Genomic DNA, 15,558 nt, shown 5'->3' with positions numbered 1-15,558 from the left:
TTGTTTTTTTTATTTAATGCTAACAAGAACTTACTTTTTGTTAACCACCCTGGAAAGAATACGAATTCTTCCTAGAAGTTTTAACCTATTTAGATCGTTTGAATGGCTAGAAATGTTAATATTCCAATTTAAGACAGAAAACTATGTAGCCGATTTCAAGGCCGGGCTCCGTTACTCGGCATAGATTTTATTTACGATTCGATTCATTCATCGTGATAGTTGTTGTCAAATGTGTTCTAGCCAGAGACCTCGCTTTGGCTTCTTATTCGTGCATCATTACCTCTGACTTTGTTTAGTTGAATTAAGAAATTATGTCGTGAATTCAATTCCTCCTCATTGCTTATTATTTCCAGGTGCTAAAGGAACACGTTCCGTATTCAATCGTAATTTTCTGGAATATCTAAATTCCACATAGGTCACATTTTCGAAGAGAAATCGTTAGGATTTTATACTGTTTCTTGTTCCATGTCATTCTTTAGCTGTTCAGATTCATTTGTCATTTTGTATAATATTGCTCGTGTCATAGATACTATATATCAAATCCTTCTTCCATCTTTTACAGGCGCTAAAATAACCCCTTCCATATTCAACTGTAATATACTTCAAAGCAGTTTGTTATCTTGTGTAATGTTACATGCGTCATAAATATTAAAGGCTATACGCCCACTCTTAGGGTGGAATGATTTAATTTATACTATTGAAAAATGCTGCTAAAGAAAACGTCAAATGTTTTCATTAGAGGAAATGCTTTTATTAGTTTATCTAATTTTTCTCTTTTCCACTTAAATGGGTGTTTTTTCGAACCAAGTTTCTACAAAGGGAAGGGTGGTCGTATAAAGTGCCTCCCTCCCCCTTCCCTAAGAAACTTTGGGGTTTGAATAAAGAGTGATTTGACTTCCATATATTATCGTTCTTTACTCTTTTTTTCCTGGCCACCTGGTTTATGAAAAAAGGTTTTTTTTTTACCGATTTTATTTTTATAACTTCAATAAATAAAATTTATTAAGATTTTAAAGAATAAATATAAGCATATGTATGTTAAACAGACAATGCGCATTCATTTGTAATTTTTTCAGTAAAGTTCAAATTATGTTTTGACCTTGAGAAGGCATAGGGGTTGTGAGTCCTAATCACGTGAATTTCTGCTCGCTTTGAGTTTGATTCGGTTATTTAATGTAATTTATATTCTTTTTGTGTATCATTTATTTATTTATACTGATTTGTAGTAGTTTTATGCTTGGTTGATTATTTGATTCTATTTTTGCTCATTTTTAGCTTAGTGGGTTTCTTTACTTTTCCTTGAAAAATGTATTCTGTGAAAAAAGTATTTTTTTAAATTAATTATCAGCGAAAAATAGCGATCAATGAATGCAGAATTCCTAAGGAAAAGCAAATTGCAGATTCTTGCAATCTGAAACCTTGGTAACATTAATGGCACCAATTTTGTAATAAAAAGGTACCATAAACAGGACAATGACGCCTCAATTAAATCTGTATGATAAGTTTTGGTTGAGAATTTTCCATGATGTTATGTCTTCTAGGCATTAAAGCACGTATTGACGGAAAGCCCCCAGTGATGTACGACCTCGAAAATAGGATAAACCAAGCTGTTTTTCCTGGCCTTCAAGGAGGACCTCACAACCACGCTATAGCTGGCATAGCCGTTGCCATGAAGCTCGCCAAAGAGCCAGAATTCATCCAGTATCAACAACAGGTTAGTTTAATGTTCAAGCCAGTATAATTGGGACTATAGTGAATAAAAATGGAATTTCGTTCAACTCCTTTGATAATAATGTATTTTGTACATAACTGGTGAGTATAACTTAAATTATCTATAATTTATAATATATTATATAACTATAAATTAAATTATAACATAACTTAAATTATCAACATTTTTTAATATTAACCCACATCCCCCTCCCTGACTTTTTTTATTGTACCCCCCCCCCTTATAAAGAAACACCCTGAATGTGTGCGTCGAAAAATCAAATGGAATTTTCAGCGTATGGAATTCTTAATTAGAAGCGACGTAATAGCAGATGGTAATTGTGAACAAATTGCTCTTGATCTATGCTGATGACTTTTCAATGTTTCTCTGTTATAAAATCACACAATATTTACCTAAAAATATCAAATTAAAGAAGATTCGACTAAAAATAACTGCAACTTCACCAAAATAAGTGTATATATATATATATATATATATATATATATATATATATATTATATATAGGAGAGGTGACAATAATGAAAAAAATAGTCGTAGGGGGCGCAATAATAATGATAACACAAATTTTTATTTTGAATAAGAAGTGTCCAGAAACTTAAGGAAATTAAAATATTTCGAAAGGAACAAACTCCCTCACAACATCTCTGTCAGGTATATATCTTGGATTTATCAGTAGGTATGAATATGGCTTACCCTGGGTATTATCCTTAAGCCAGATAATGTGCACCCTTGTCAATAAAAACAGGATTTAAAAATCAACAAGAATGCTTTTAAATATATCCTTGGGTAGTATGTTAAGTTGTAAAATTTAAAATACTATTGGACAATCAGATTGAAGATCTAGTGCAGATTTTGTGAGGTTAGAAAGAATGAAAGCTTGTAACAACAGTTTCCATATATTTGTGTTAAAACACTTTAAATAAAACATTTAGAAACAAATTACTGTTGATAGGGCTTGAATCTAGGCATCGTAATTGAAATTGGCCACTTCAATAACGTTAAGATTACGAAACATTTTGGTAATTCAATATTGACTTTTTTATAGATTGGGGACGGGGGACTAAATAGTGCCTATGTGAACACGTGATCTATTTTGTTACTCTATAGTTCGAGGTGTCCAAAAGTAGCTTAATCAATTCAAAAAGGATTGTAAGTGATATATAAGGTTTAAAGATTTAAGATTCTTTTAAAGTTGTCACTGAGAGAAGTGGAGGTGGGATAAAAAAAAAAAGGAACTTGGTCAGTAAGTAAGATCCAAGCAAATTAAGACAAAGGACTTTTTCGGGAGGAAGGTACTGAAGTCATCGAAGAATATGTAGTTATAAAAAATGTTTAAAATAAATCACGAGGTTTGGGGGGGGGGAGTGGTCATACTCGCGAAAAAGGACCTTTGTTGTGTTCCTTGTAAAATTGCTTCGGCGTAGTTTCGCTCATCTACATTAATTGTTTAAACTCTTTTTGGGCCCTAGGGGGTATGCCCACTTAGACTGTGAAAATAGTATTTTCCACTGCTATAACAAGTTTTTTTTCTCAGCCTTACTGGTGTGCAATATATGCATACGAGATATTCTAATAATAATTTCATTTAACCAGTGTAATAGATTACATTGTCTGATTGTGCTTTATGGATTTTTATTATGGTATATTAATAATAATTTATAAATTATTTATATTACTATTATTCATTGTGATAATATATATATATATATATATATATATATATATATATATATATATATATATATATATATATATATATATATATATATAATCAGCCAGCCCGGGTGCCATAGCTGGAATAGTGCCTCAGCAGGGGACTGCCCATTTTGATCAAAATTTGTTTCTTTGATTCGGCCTTTTTTGTTTCGTCGTCGGAATGGGGGCTGTACTGAATTTTGTCCCTGGCACCACCACCCCTAGAAATAGCTTTACATAGAGACAACTCTCTTGTGATTACTGAGTAACAATAGCGCGATCCCTTCCAAATACACTGTATCCCATGTCCCTTCAGTTCTACTTCCCCCTTCCCCCTAAAAATCCAAAAGTTTCAAATCGATTCCCTTGTCTTGAAACAAACCTTGATTAAGATTAGATTTTTCCAAGTTTAGTTTCTTTTTTTGTAAGATATCTGAACCCGAAAAGAAGTAATTTTACTTTCTATTGAAAAGTGATTTTATCCTTTTGAAAAGGGAAAGTTTTGTTTTATCAGAATTAAAATGAAAAGGGCGATGAATTACACAATTCCACCTGAACAAAGAAAATATGAGCTTGGGGTCGTTTGTTTAATTAGTTGCTAATTAACCTGACTACATTTACAAGCAGCAAGTTCTTATGGTATGTGTATCGTCAAAATATGTATCGCATGATCATAAAAAATCAGCACAAACGTGCATTCGATTTTCCAAAATTAATGTTTTTAAAATGCGCACACAGCATACATTTTAGGGAGTAGGAACTAATACATGTTCTAGGAATAGTTTTCTTGAGTAAGCTTTATTTAAAAATTTTATCTCATGTATTTGCCCAATCTAATTCTGGTGGGGTTGTTTTCCCCCCTCTCGCAGAAAATCCTCCTGGGAAACACCTCTCCCATGTGGCTGGTTGGTCTCCGATGACTTTGGACTTAAAAAAAAGGACTAGAACTCCTAATTTTTAATCTAATGGTCACATGCCGAAGTCCCATCGAATCTCGACTTAGACATTTTTTTATACTTCTTCCTCACACAGGTGGTATTACATTTCTTCAAGATGCAAGTGTTTGTTAGGTAATAGGGTTTGTTTACTTCAGGATGCAGGTGTCTGCTACATACTAGAGAGTGTTTTTTCTTTGATTATTTGAAAAACCCGCAGGGCCGGGAAAAATTCTTCATGTACCGCTAATGGGAAACCTTCAATACGCCGGGCTCCAGCGAGCAATCCCACCGCGACCGTAACAACCAATTCAACTGGGCACCTAGTAAGCTTTTCCACCGGGGGCCCTAATCTAATCCAACCTTACGTTGCAACCAATTCCGACGGGGGGGGGGGGCTAGCAGTCAATTCCAACGGGGTCCCTAGCAACACACTCACGGGTGGCCTGGCAGTCAATGCCAACGGGGCCCCTAGCAAATAATTCTAACGGTGCCCTAGCATTCAATGCCATCGGAACCCTAGTACCTTTTTTCACCGGGGGAGGGCTAACCCAACCTAGAAACCTTTTCCATTGGAGGGTTCCTAGAACACCATTCCAACGGAGGCCCTAGCAGTCAATTCCAGTGTGGACTAGAGGGCCCCAATCTAATCTAGGTACCTTTTCCATCAGAGGATTCCTAGCAACTAATTCTAACAGAGGCCTTCCCAACCAATGCTAACGGACCCATAGCATCCAATTCCAACGGAGGTCCCTAGCAGTCAATTCCAAGGGGGCCCTAGCATCCGATACCAGCAGGCTCTAGCATCCAATTTCACCGTCAAGACATTATTCAAGACGTTTTTAAGACATTTTTCATGCCGTTTCAAGACGTTTCTTAAGATATTTTTGTTATAGACGTTTTTAAGACATTTTTCTTCAATACGTTTCTTCTTCAAGATTTCTTTAGTTCTTAAGTGATAGAGAATGTTTATTTATGTTAAGGATGACGCAATCTCGTACGACTTGTTAATTCAGGGTCGTGGGGAATCCCCGCTTGTAACTGACGAGGACACACATGGGTTGTTATGTAAAGACGATGTTCATGTGGCTGTTATGTAATGACGGTGCACACGTGGGGTGTTACATAATACTTTAAGAGATTTCATCCAAGTTTAACATTAAGTTTAAACTATCAATTCTTGTGTAAACGGATATTTTTGCAGGAAAATGTCCGAAAACGTAATATTAGTGATAATGCTTACCAGAGGATGCCATTGAGTGTCATAGACTAGGAGTTGCCATGGAAAACTGCAATCTAACAATGAAATGGCAAGTTTCTGCTGTTAAAATAAAAACAATGGTCTTTTTTTTATAATTTTTTTTTTTGAGAAAAAGGTTGAAAAACGCTTAGATGGGATAATGTGCACCAGAGGTTCACATCAGGGTGGTAAATTGTTCCAGACTGGCCTCAATTGCCAGGAGTCATCAGAAGAAACGCTACTGGGGATTCTTCAGTTATTTTATGAGATTGATTCTTGTGTAAAGACATATTTTGGAGAAAATTGTCCGACAAATGTCATGTGTGATAATGGTTGCCAGTGGCTGCTGTGTGTCAGCTATTGAATGTCTCAACCTGGGATGTCCTGTGCCCCCACAACAGGATATGTCCTGTGCCCCCTTTACTTTACCTCTAAGGAGTCACCTCTCCACTCAATGGATCACGATTTTCTGGTCAACAGTAATGGTTATCATGCAGTATTATATTTTTGATGTTGTGGGTATATTTATGGCAAATTTCTCAGCATTTATGTTGATAATCGTCGATTGAACAACCTTTTATTTGAAAATATTTCCCTCCTGCTTGTATAATATTGATTTCATTATCTGAAAAATAAAGTGTTTAAATAATGCTTATAAATTTTGTTTTTATTAAGAAAACTTGAGTGTACGAAAAAAATCCTTCGTTCTTTAGATTTCTTGTTCCAGTATGAGTTCAATAAGTAATCATTCACGCAATGAAATATCTAAAGAAAATTATTAACGCTATTACAAGCAGCTGCACATCAAATGTATCCAATTTATAGTAATCGATTTTCTCCCCTAAGTATTCCCCAAATAATATTAGAAAGGATTTCTTGGTCCAGCAGTCTAGCGCTCCATTTTGTTGAGATTAAATCTCTTTCGATTCCTATAGCGGAAAAAAATCTTTTGATTATATAGGTTTCCTAAGAAAAAACGAAACACGCATTGAAAGAAAATGAAATCTTATGAAGTATTATGTAACATCTCACTTGTGCACCGTCATTACGTAACACCCACATATGCATCGTCATTTACATAACACCCACGTGTGTGGTCTCCTTAGTTATAAGCGGGGGTTTCCCATGGGCCCTGAAGAAGCAAGTCTTGTGTGATCGTATCCTCCTTAACATACATAAATACTTATGGAGAATTTCTCAGCATTTATGTTGATAATCCGCGATTGAAAACTTTCTATTTGAAGATATCTCCCTCCTGCTTGTATAAAATTCATTTCATTATCTTAAAAATAAAGTGTTTAAATTTTCTATATTAAAACTTGTTGGTACGAAAAAGCCTTCATTCTTTAGATTTCCTGTTCGAGGATGAATCTTCAATACGTAATCATTTACGCAATGAATTGTCTAAAGCCAACCCCATTTAACATATCACTGATTCAATAGCTAAATCAACCTCTCTAGGTCGCGTTAAATAATTAGTGACGCTTGTAAGAAGCAGGTGCACATCAAGTGTAACCAATTTGTAATAAACGATTTTCTCCCCTATATGTCAATTGTTGCAGACATAGGGAACATGCAATCAATAGCTTAATCGAAACGTTTCAGTTAGAAACTATCTTCCGAATAATAATATTAGAAAGGGTTTCTTGGTCTATCTATCTGGTGTTCTACTCCGTTGAGGGGAAACGTCATTCGACTTATAATGCTGACAAAAATCTTTGGATTATTGAGGTTCCCTGAGAGAAAAAGGAAAAACCCATTGAAAGAAAATGGAATCTCGTAAAGAATTATGTAACTTCCCACCTATACATCTTCATTACGTAACATCCCACGTGTGCCCCGTCATTGTGTAACATCCCAAGTGTGCTTTGTCATTACGTAACAGCTACGTAAATGCTGCCATTGCTTGCCATCCACACGTGTATCGTCATGTCGTAATACTCCATGTGTTTTTCCTCCTCAATTACAAGCGGGGATTCCCCACAGGGCTTGAAAACACAAGTCACGCGAAATTGCGTCATCCTTAACATAAGTAAACATTCCCTATTATGTACGAACTAAAGAAACCTTGAAGATTAAACTTCTCTAAGAAAAATTTCTTTAAAACGTCTTGAAATGTTTCGAAACCTCTTGAAAAACATCCTAAAAAATCACAGTGTTCTTCAACCCTTCTTATAAAACAAAAACAAAACAAAACAAACTCTTATAAATAAAACAAAAACACATCCTAAAAAGTCACAAATTGTTCTCACAAAATACAATGTACTTCTTACAAAACAAAAATAATTCTTACAAAACAAAAATAATTCTTACAAAACAAAAATATACCCTAAGAAATCATAAATTGTTCATACAAAACACAAAATACTTCTCAAAAAATACAAAATACTTCTTACAAAAAAAATTATTGTTACAAAACAAAAGTATATCCTAAAAATTCACAAGCTTTTCCTACCAAATATAAAATACTAAATTGTTCTTACAAAATACAAAATACCTCTTACCGAACAAAAATACATCCTCAAAATGTAACAAGTTATTATTACAAAATACTAAATACTTCCTACAAGACAAAAATAAATCTTACAAAACAAAACACTTCCTAAAAATCACAAATTATTCTTACAAAATACAAAATACTTCTTACAAAACAAAAAATGTCTCAAGGTGGTTGATAACTTTCTCCCGAACCAGCTTCAGAATTGAGCCTCGCTCTCTTTTCTAAGAGATAATCGGCTACAGGAATTTGCCCTTCCAGTGTGGCCCTATGTAAAGAAGTGCGCCAATGATTATCTTAGGCATCAGCATATGCACCCTTTGAAACAAGTCACTGCCAAATATTTAGTTCTCCTTTTTGCTGCAGCAAAGTGTAAAGGTGTATAAATTCATGATTGAAGTTCGCTCCCCTTTCTAAGAGATAGCCAGCAACTGATATTTGCCGTTGTTGCAAGGCACAATGTAAAAGACTTTGCATTTTAGAATCTAAAGCGTCTATATGTTTTTGTAACAATCAACTGACACATGTTTAGTTTACCTTGTGTAGAAGTGAAGTGTAATGGTGTTTTATAGGACCCCAGCCAGCCTTAGAATTGAGTTTTGTTCTCTTCTAAAGGACAATTAGACAATTTAGAAGAAGAATATATCTAAAAGATGAAGACAAGACTTTTTGTTTATACATTTTTATAACACAAACATAATTAAAACAATATATTCTTTGGGCAGTAAAATCAATATTATACATATAGGAAAGGGTATTTCCCACAATGACGTCATTCAGTTGAGGATTATCTACATTAGACCTGAGAAATTCACTGTATAGCAAAAAAATCGAAAAATAAAATATACAATTTCATGAAAACCATAGCTTTTGGTTGATAAAACTTGTGCTCGCATCTGATTTTGAATAACAGATTTCCCTCTTCTATCAAGAAAGTTTTTGATCTGGGGGTTGTAGAATGCATGTGGCAGGCGAAGAAAATTAAAGAATTCTATTTTCTTCGCTGTTTGAAAGATGCATAGCTAATGAAACCCCTGTATAGTCAACGTGTCAAAATTTAAGCCATTTTAATCGTAATCGCAGTCTGGAGTGCACACTACCCTTTTGTATTCTAATAGGTGATGTGTCTGATATTCAGACGCCGTCGTTTGATATCCTTTAAATCACCATCACTAATTGGTGTGCTAGTATTTTCCAAAAACGATTTAAAATCATTTTCTTATATTTGACCATACTCCCTCAATCGACCACTCAGTCTCAATCACTCCCTCAATCACCTTCCCTAGGCCACTCAGCGTGTCCCTAGGTGGCGAGAGGGAGCACCCTACAGATATTTAGGCTACATCCATAGGAGGCACGGAGCAAGGGGGGACCTTGTCCCTGGGGGTCCATGATAGAAACTGAGGCACCTCTGTCCGGAGCTGTAAATACAGGTGGAGGAGGAAGGAGCCCCCTCAAATGTATGCTCAATGGGGCCCACTGGAGTTTTCGCACGTTCTGTTAGTTACAAACTATATCCCAGTAGTTGGTTAAATTGCTTGGTGATGCAAAACACCATGATGGGAGGACCTTCTATTGGAGAAGACTGTGGTGGGGAGTATGATTGTGATTTATGGTTAACGACCTCTGCAAACTTCTGCCTCAACCCTTTCGGGGTACATGCAGGACTGGGGACCTTGTGGTTAACTCTATTCCCACTGGAGGAGTGGTGCCCCTGGGAGGATACTGATTAAAGATGAAATTCTTCTGGGCCTGGTCTAGTTTTTGTGTTTTCGGGCTGAAAACTTTTTCTAGCCAATTTATCTTCTATGGGCTGCCTCCTCGTAGTAGAAAATATTTGTAGGCATGAATATATAATGATTTGGAGGTAATAGGCTTGAGACTGCCTGTGCAGCATTTTGACTTTTACTGATAGAAGAGCATTGCCACCTGCTGAAAACCATACTGATTAATGATGAAATTCTTCTGGGCCTGGTCTAGTTTTTGTGTTTTCGGGCTGAAAACTTTTTCTAGCCAATTTATCTTCTATGGGCTGCCTCCTCGTAGTAGAAAATATTTGTAGGCATGAATATATAATGATTTGGAGGTAATAGGCTTGAGACTGCCTGTGCAGCATTTTGACTTTTACTGATAGAAGAGCATTGCCACCTGCTGAAAACCATGTTGTGATCAAGATGAGCGCAGGATTGCAAAAAGTATCCTTTCATTTTGAAGGTCCCAGGCACCTCTGGTTTTCCTGCTCTACGCCGGTTTAAGCGCTTTGATTATACTTCAGAAGATGTTTTGGTCCCCATCCTGTACTGGTATCCGGAACCATTGCTTCTCTTGAGCCCGAAATAATTTTAATGAAAATTGGAACCCGAAATGCTAGAAAATTGAAAAATTAACTGTCGTTCGACATTTTGACGGACGAATTCAGACTGAGCGAACTGGACTTATTGGGAGTTTCAGGTAGTCATTTCTTGGAATTGGAAGCATATAATCAGAACTGGACTTATTAGGAGTTTCAGGTATTCATTTCTTGGAGTTGGAAGCATAAAATCAGGCGATATAGAATTTGTTTACTCAGACACAAACGATGGTGTACATGGACTGGGAGTGGGGCTCATGACGAAGAAAGAAGCTGCTAAGCCTTGTTTTGGATGGGAAGGTATTAATGATAGAATACTAATCACTCATTTTATCATTAAAAAGCTCTGGATATCAGTTATATTAGTATATGCCCTTGCACAATCGACTAACGGAGGCCCTGTGACTCAGGTGAATTCTACTTAAAGTAACAGGGGTAGATAGACAGGGTTCCAGGTAGAAATATGGTGTTTTTATTAGGAGATTTTAATGGCTAGTTCGGTAGAAATAGATGATATCCTACCCTAGGTGGATTCGGCATAGAAAAAGAAAATAGTAATGACTACAGACAGTTGCAATTGTGTAATTATAGCAATTTAGTTATAACCAATAGGATGTTCGGTCAAAAATGGCCTATAGGTGAACATGGTATTCATGTGATAGCAAGACAGCAAACATAATTGATAATTTTATTGTAAATCGAAGAATGGCAGGATCGATACAAGATACTAGGGTGTATATGAGTGTTGTTATGAATGCTAAAAGTAAAGATACCACCTGGTTGTATCTAGGATTAATTTAAAGCTGAAGTTTCGGAAGGGTAACTACCTCACTAGAAGTTATGATGTTGGTAGATTCGGGAATGAGAATTTGAGAGAAACTTTCCAGGAACAGTTGAATACTAAACTGAAAGTTTAAGATTTACAACGTGGAAGATGGATGAAATAATTTTAGGAAACCAACTTGGGAAGTTGCTCACGGTGTCTTAAGGAAGAAATCTAGAACCACAGGTAGGAATACTAGTGAAAAAGCTTTATGTTTAATAGAGAGGAGAAGGGGCTTGTACAAGAGTTATCTGAGTGATAGATCATATGAAAACAAAGGGAATGTAAAGAAAGTGGAGAAAGCTTTAAAATGTGAACTAAGGATTTGTGAATTGCAGGCCATGGATAAAACTACCGAAGACCTGGCAGATGTGGCTAAATGACAAAATAGTAAAATATTTTACTGGCATGTTAGTAAATGGATTGGGAGTAGTCAATCTAGACTTCTTCCAGTTAAAGATAGGAGCCGAAGAGAGAGTTGAAGGAACTATTTGAGAATATGCTAAACCGAGATAGAGTTGCAGGAAAAGATATAGACGAAAGAAAAAAATTTGTGAGACATTAGATGTGAAGGAAGATTTTTTTTTTTGTGAGGAAGAATCAGCGACAGTACTAAAAGTGTTTAAAATAATAAGGCTCTAGGTGCTGATAGCGGTTTTATAGTTGCTAGCGTACTCTAAAAGTATTGGAAACATAAAGTAATTCAATGAAATATTGTTATTAAAAAAATGGCACGTACAATACTACATGTTATTAAAATCATCATAAAAAATTTGAATCTTTCGAATCCACTCAAAAATAATTCATCATGTTTTGTCTTGACATGACAGTTATTTCATTCCAGTTTCATTCAGGGTTTTTAACGTGCTTACACTTATGAGCTCATCACTTATTTCATTTATTGTTATTAATTCTGTTTGGTAATGGTTTCTGTTGGTAAACTACCAATGTTACTCTTAACGTTCACTGATGCTTTGCTTTTCGCTTAACTGTCTTTAATTTCCTTGGCGATATTTTATGCCAATGCCATTTTCATTTTACTTGCGATTTCATTGTCTATTACAACACCATTCTTAACCAGGTGACAGTTTCGGCATTTAGACATGATATGGTTTATTATATTGGTAGGGCAGTTGATCCTTCTTTTCCCCTTTTTTCGGTTGCGTACTAATACCAGAAATATGGCAATTGGATCTATCAACAGGTAACGTGTCACCAGAACCATAAACCAGAGGTATCCCATCGTTATCAACTATTAGTTTCAGGCTTGCATTCTCTTTGAGCCCTATCATCTCTTGAAATGCTACTCTCGCATATCCACCGTCATAAGAGTTTAATTTTGTTGATACTCAAAGGACTCTAATATCGCATTGTCTTGACTTCGCACGAATACATTTCAAACAGTGTTACCACTAGTACTTGTTTTATAGTTCAACAGTTTGTCCTTGTGAACATTCAATGCTACGACAACTTTATCATGAACACACTCTTTCTTGATATATTTCATCTTCAACTTTTTTTCTTTTTTTTTAAATGTAACTGTTTATCCATCCAATGTCCAAATAATACTGTTCGAAAAAATATGATAAACTAAGTACTGTCGATAACCAACCATTGAGTACCACGGGGGCAACTGCATAGATGAAAAAGTGATATTCAAAAATGATTACGTAATGATATTCGACAAATGCACATGCATTGCGCAAGCGATTTCTCTATCCGATGATTTCATAAAATATTCCTGAGGACTAATGTACTCATGAAATACGTGACAAGATTTTGCAAATTTCAGGAATTATTTTACTATCACATCATATTAAAAAAAACACCATGAAAATTCACATTTTGATGAAAGTATTTGATATTTTAATAAATGAATTTCCTTTTATTAATTTTAAACTTTTATGGCACTTGGTATTAACCAAGTGACATATAGCGATCTTAAATTCTGTTGGTATGTCTGCTGGTCGGTCTCTCTGTCCCGGTTTTGCTAGTTTAGGCACTTCCAGATACGCTAGGACGATGAAATTTGGCAGGCGCATCAGGGACCAGACCAGATTAAATTAGAAATAGTTGTTTCCTCATTTCGACCATCTTGGGTGGAGTGGGGGACTCCACCCCAGTGTAGTCCTCCACTCCACTGGTTTTGTTTTTATTATTATTTGATTTTTTTTTCTTTAATCACCATGCCTACGTTGATAGTCAATACTACGTGTTATTAATATCATCATCAAAATTCTAATGTTTTAAATCCACTGCAAAAAAATAATTCGTCATGTTTTATCTTGACATGGCACTTGTTTCATTTTGCGGTCACACACGACTTCTAACATGTTTACCCCGACAAGCTCATCACTCATATCATCGTTGCTATTATTCTGTTCAATGATGGTACTACCAATGATACTTAATGTTCACTGATGTTTTGCTTTTCATTGAATTGGCTTTAATTTGGATGGTGATATTATCAGCCAATGCCCTTTTTATTTTGCCTAGGATTTCATTGGCTATTGCTGCATTGTTATTACCCAAAATATGGCGATATGGGGTTACCAATGGCTAAAGTGTCATCAAGTACACTATCAAGAATTTACTCTTCGTCCTCAACTTTTATTTTTTTTGTTTGCATTATCTGAGTATTTTTCACTTCTTTGGGATATGTGTGACTTCTGAAAAATTTCCTCTCCCCTCCCTTTGAATATTTATAAATCTCCGCTCACCTCCCTCTGAATCTTGATAAATTTCCATTTCGTATGAGCCTAACTAAAAATTGATTCCAATTAGTATCGCTAAGATTTTGTAAAAAAAAAACTTATTCGCCTATTTCAGACTCTGGTACACCACTTGTGAAACTGATAGTAGTGTCTGTGTCTGACTGAATCTTGAAAAATTTCCCACTTCATATCTCTCACCCTAAAAAGAATCTGTATCATATCTCTCTGACTTTAAAAAATTCCGTTTTCAAAGAATATCTATCTTAAAGAAATCGGTCCCAAACAAATAATATCACTACAAACATTATTATTTTTCTGATTGAAAAGTTACGACTGACATTTATATCTTTTTATTTTCTATTTTAAATGTCACGTGTTTTTTTTGTTGTAAGTTTATTTAATTTGATTTTAATAGAAAAAAAAGCGTTGAAAAAATTTTAAAATTAAAAAAAGTAAAAAAAATGTGTATGCAAACATTATTTTTCTAATAAAAAAATCACGAAGGACACATTTTTAAGATATCACAAGTGAATTTTCTTTCGTTTGAAGTAGACAAATTTTAAGATATCACAAGTGAATTTTCTTTCGTTTGAAGTACATTTAATCTGATTTTAAGATATGGAAAAAAAAGTTGAAAAAATACCAGTTAAAAAAAACTAAGTAAAAAAACGATCAGAATCACGAATGATTAAGGTTCGCCTGAAAGTCTAAGCTCGCAAACTACCCGAAGGCAGTTTTTATGAGCTTTTTAGTTTGCATATTGTTCTTTTCCGTCCCCTGAAGGTCCACGATCTGAAATTTTATATAGATTGAATTCAAAAGTTCAAGAATGGCTATTAGGGAGGGGTGATTTCAAGCTAAAGATGATATATGATATACAAACACATACAATATGGTATCTATATAAGTTCAATGGGTGTGGTCGGATGTATTAACATTATACTACTCATTTCGTTGAATTGTCAATTTATAAGGTTTTTTTGTCAAGCACTGAAAAGGTTCATAAAAGCTGGGCTAAGAAGTGTTATAGATTTAATGGCCTTTAAAATGACTGTTGGGTAGGGATGGGGGAATGGCAGAGTTAAAAACATATGATACTTATTACCATTCATTACCCGCTTGGTGGGGTACCAATCTATATTGCTGGTTTAGTTCCTCCTTTTCTTTTTGGAATGTCTTATATATAAATTTTGAGATGGAATTTGTCTTAAAACCCATGTATTAAAAACTCAAATCTCTTCCTTGGGGTTTTGTACTCTGTATCGATATGTGGGCCAGTTAAAGTCTTTCAAATCGAATTTGGGAATATTTGACATGGATTTTTCGATAAAAAGTTTATCAGTGGGTCTGTTACCCTTTACATATAGGGCTGAGCGCTGATATAGGAATTAAGCGCTGAACAGCGCTTAATTCCTTCCCACCTTCATAGAATGGAGGAATAACTCAGTCGTAGAATCCCAGTCTACTCATATGGCGTTATGTTTTACTCCACAAGTCTCCATTGTAAAATTGCACATTATAGTTGACATGTCAGTGATATCAGGACGCTCCACTATAGTCCATATTCAGCAA

The 15,558-nt window shown here is 35.1% G+C and overlaps 1 protein-coding gene across 4 annotated transcripts in view; it reads left to right on the top strand.

Moving 5' to 3' along the window:
* The window catches only part of LOC136040122 (serine hydroxymethyltransferase-like), a 111,847-nt gene that overhangs the window by 74,469 nt on the left and 21,820 nt on the right, over positions 1-15,558 (top strand). For all 4 annotated transcript variants that reach the window (XM_065724220.1, XM_065724222.1, XM_065724221.1 and 1 more), the window contains exon 6: positions 1,542-1,714. In XM_065724220.1, the coding sequence (XP_065580292.1) occupies positions 1,542-1,714 (173 nt within the window). The remainder of the gene's footprint in view (positions 1-1,541; positions 1,715-15,558) is intronic.

This window comes from Artemia franciscana, chromosome 20 (assembly GCF_032884065.1).
Source record: "Artemia franciscana chromosome 20, ASM3288406v1, whole genome shotgun sequence".
Classification (NCBI taxonomy): Eukaryota; Metazoa; Arthropoda; class Branchiopoda; order Anostraca; family Artemiidae; genus Artemia; species Artemia franciscana.
This window is presented reverse-complemented; position numbering and strand designations above follow the sequence as displayed.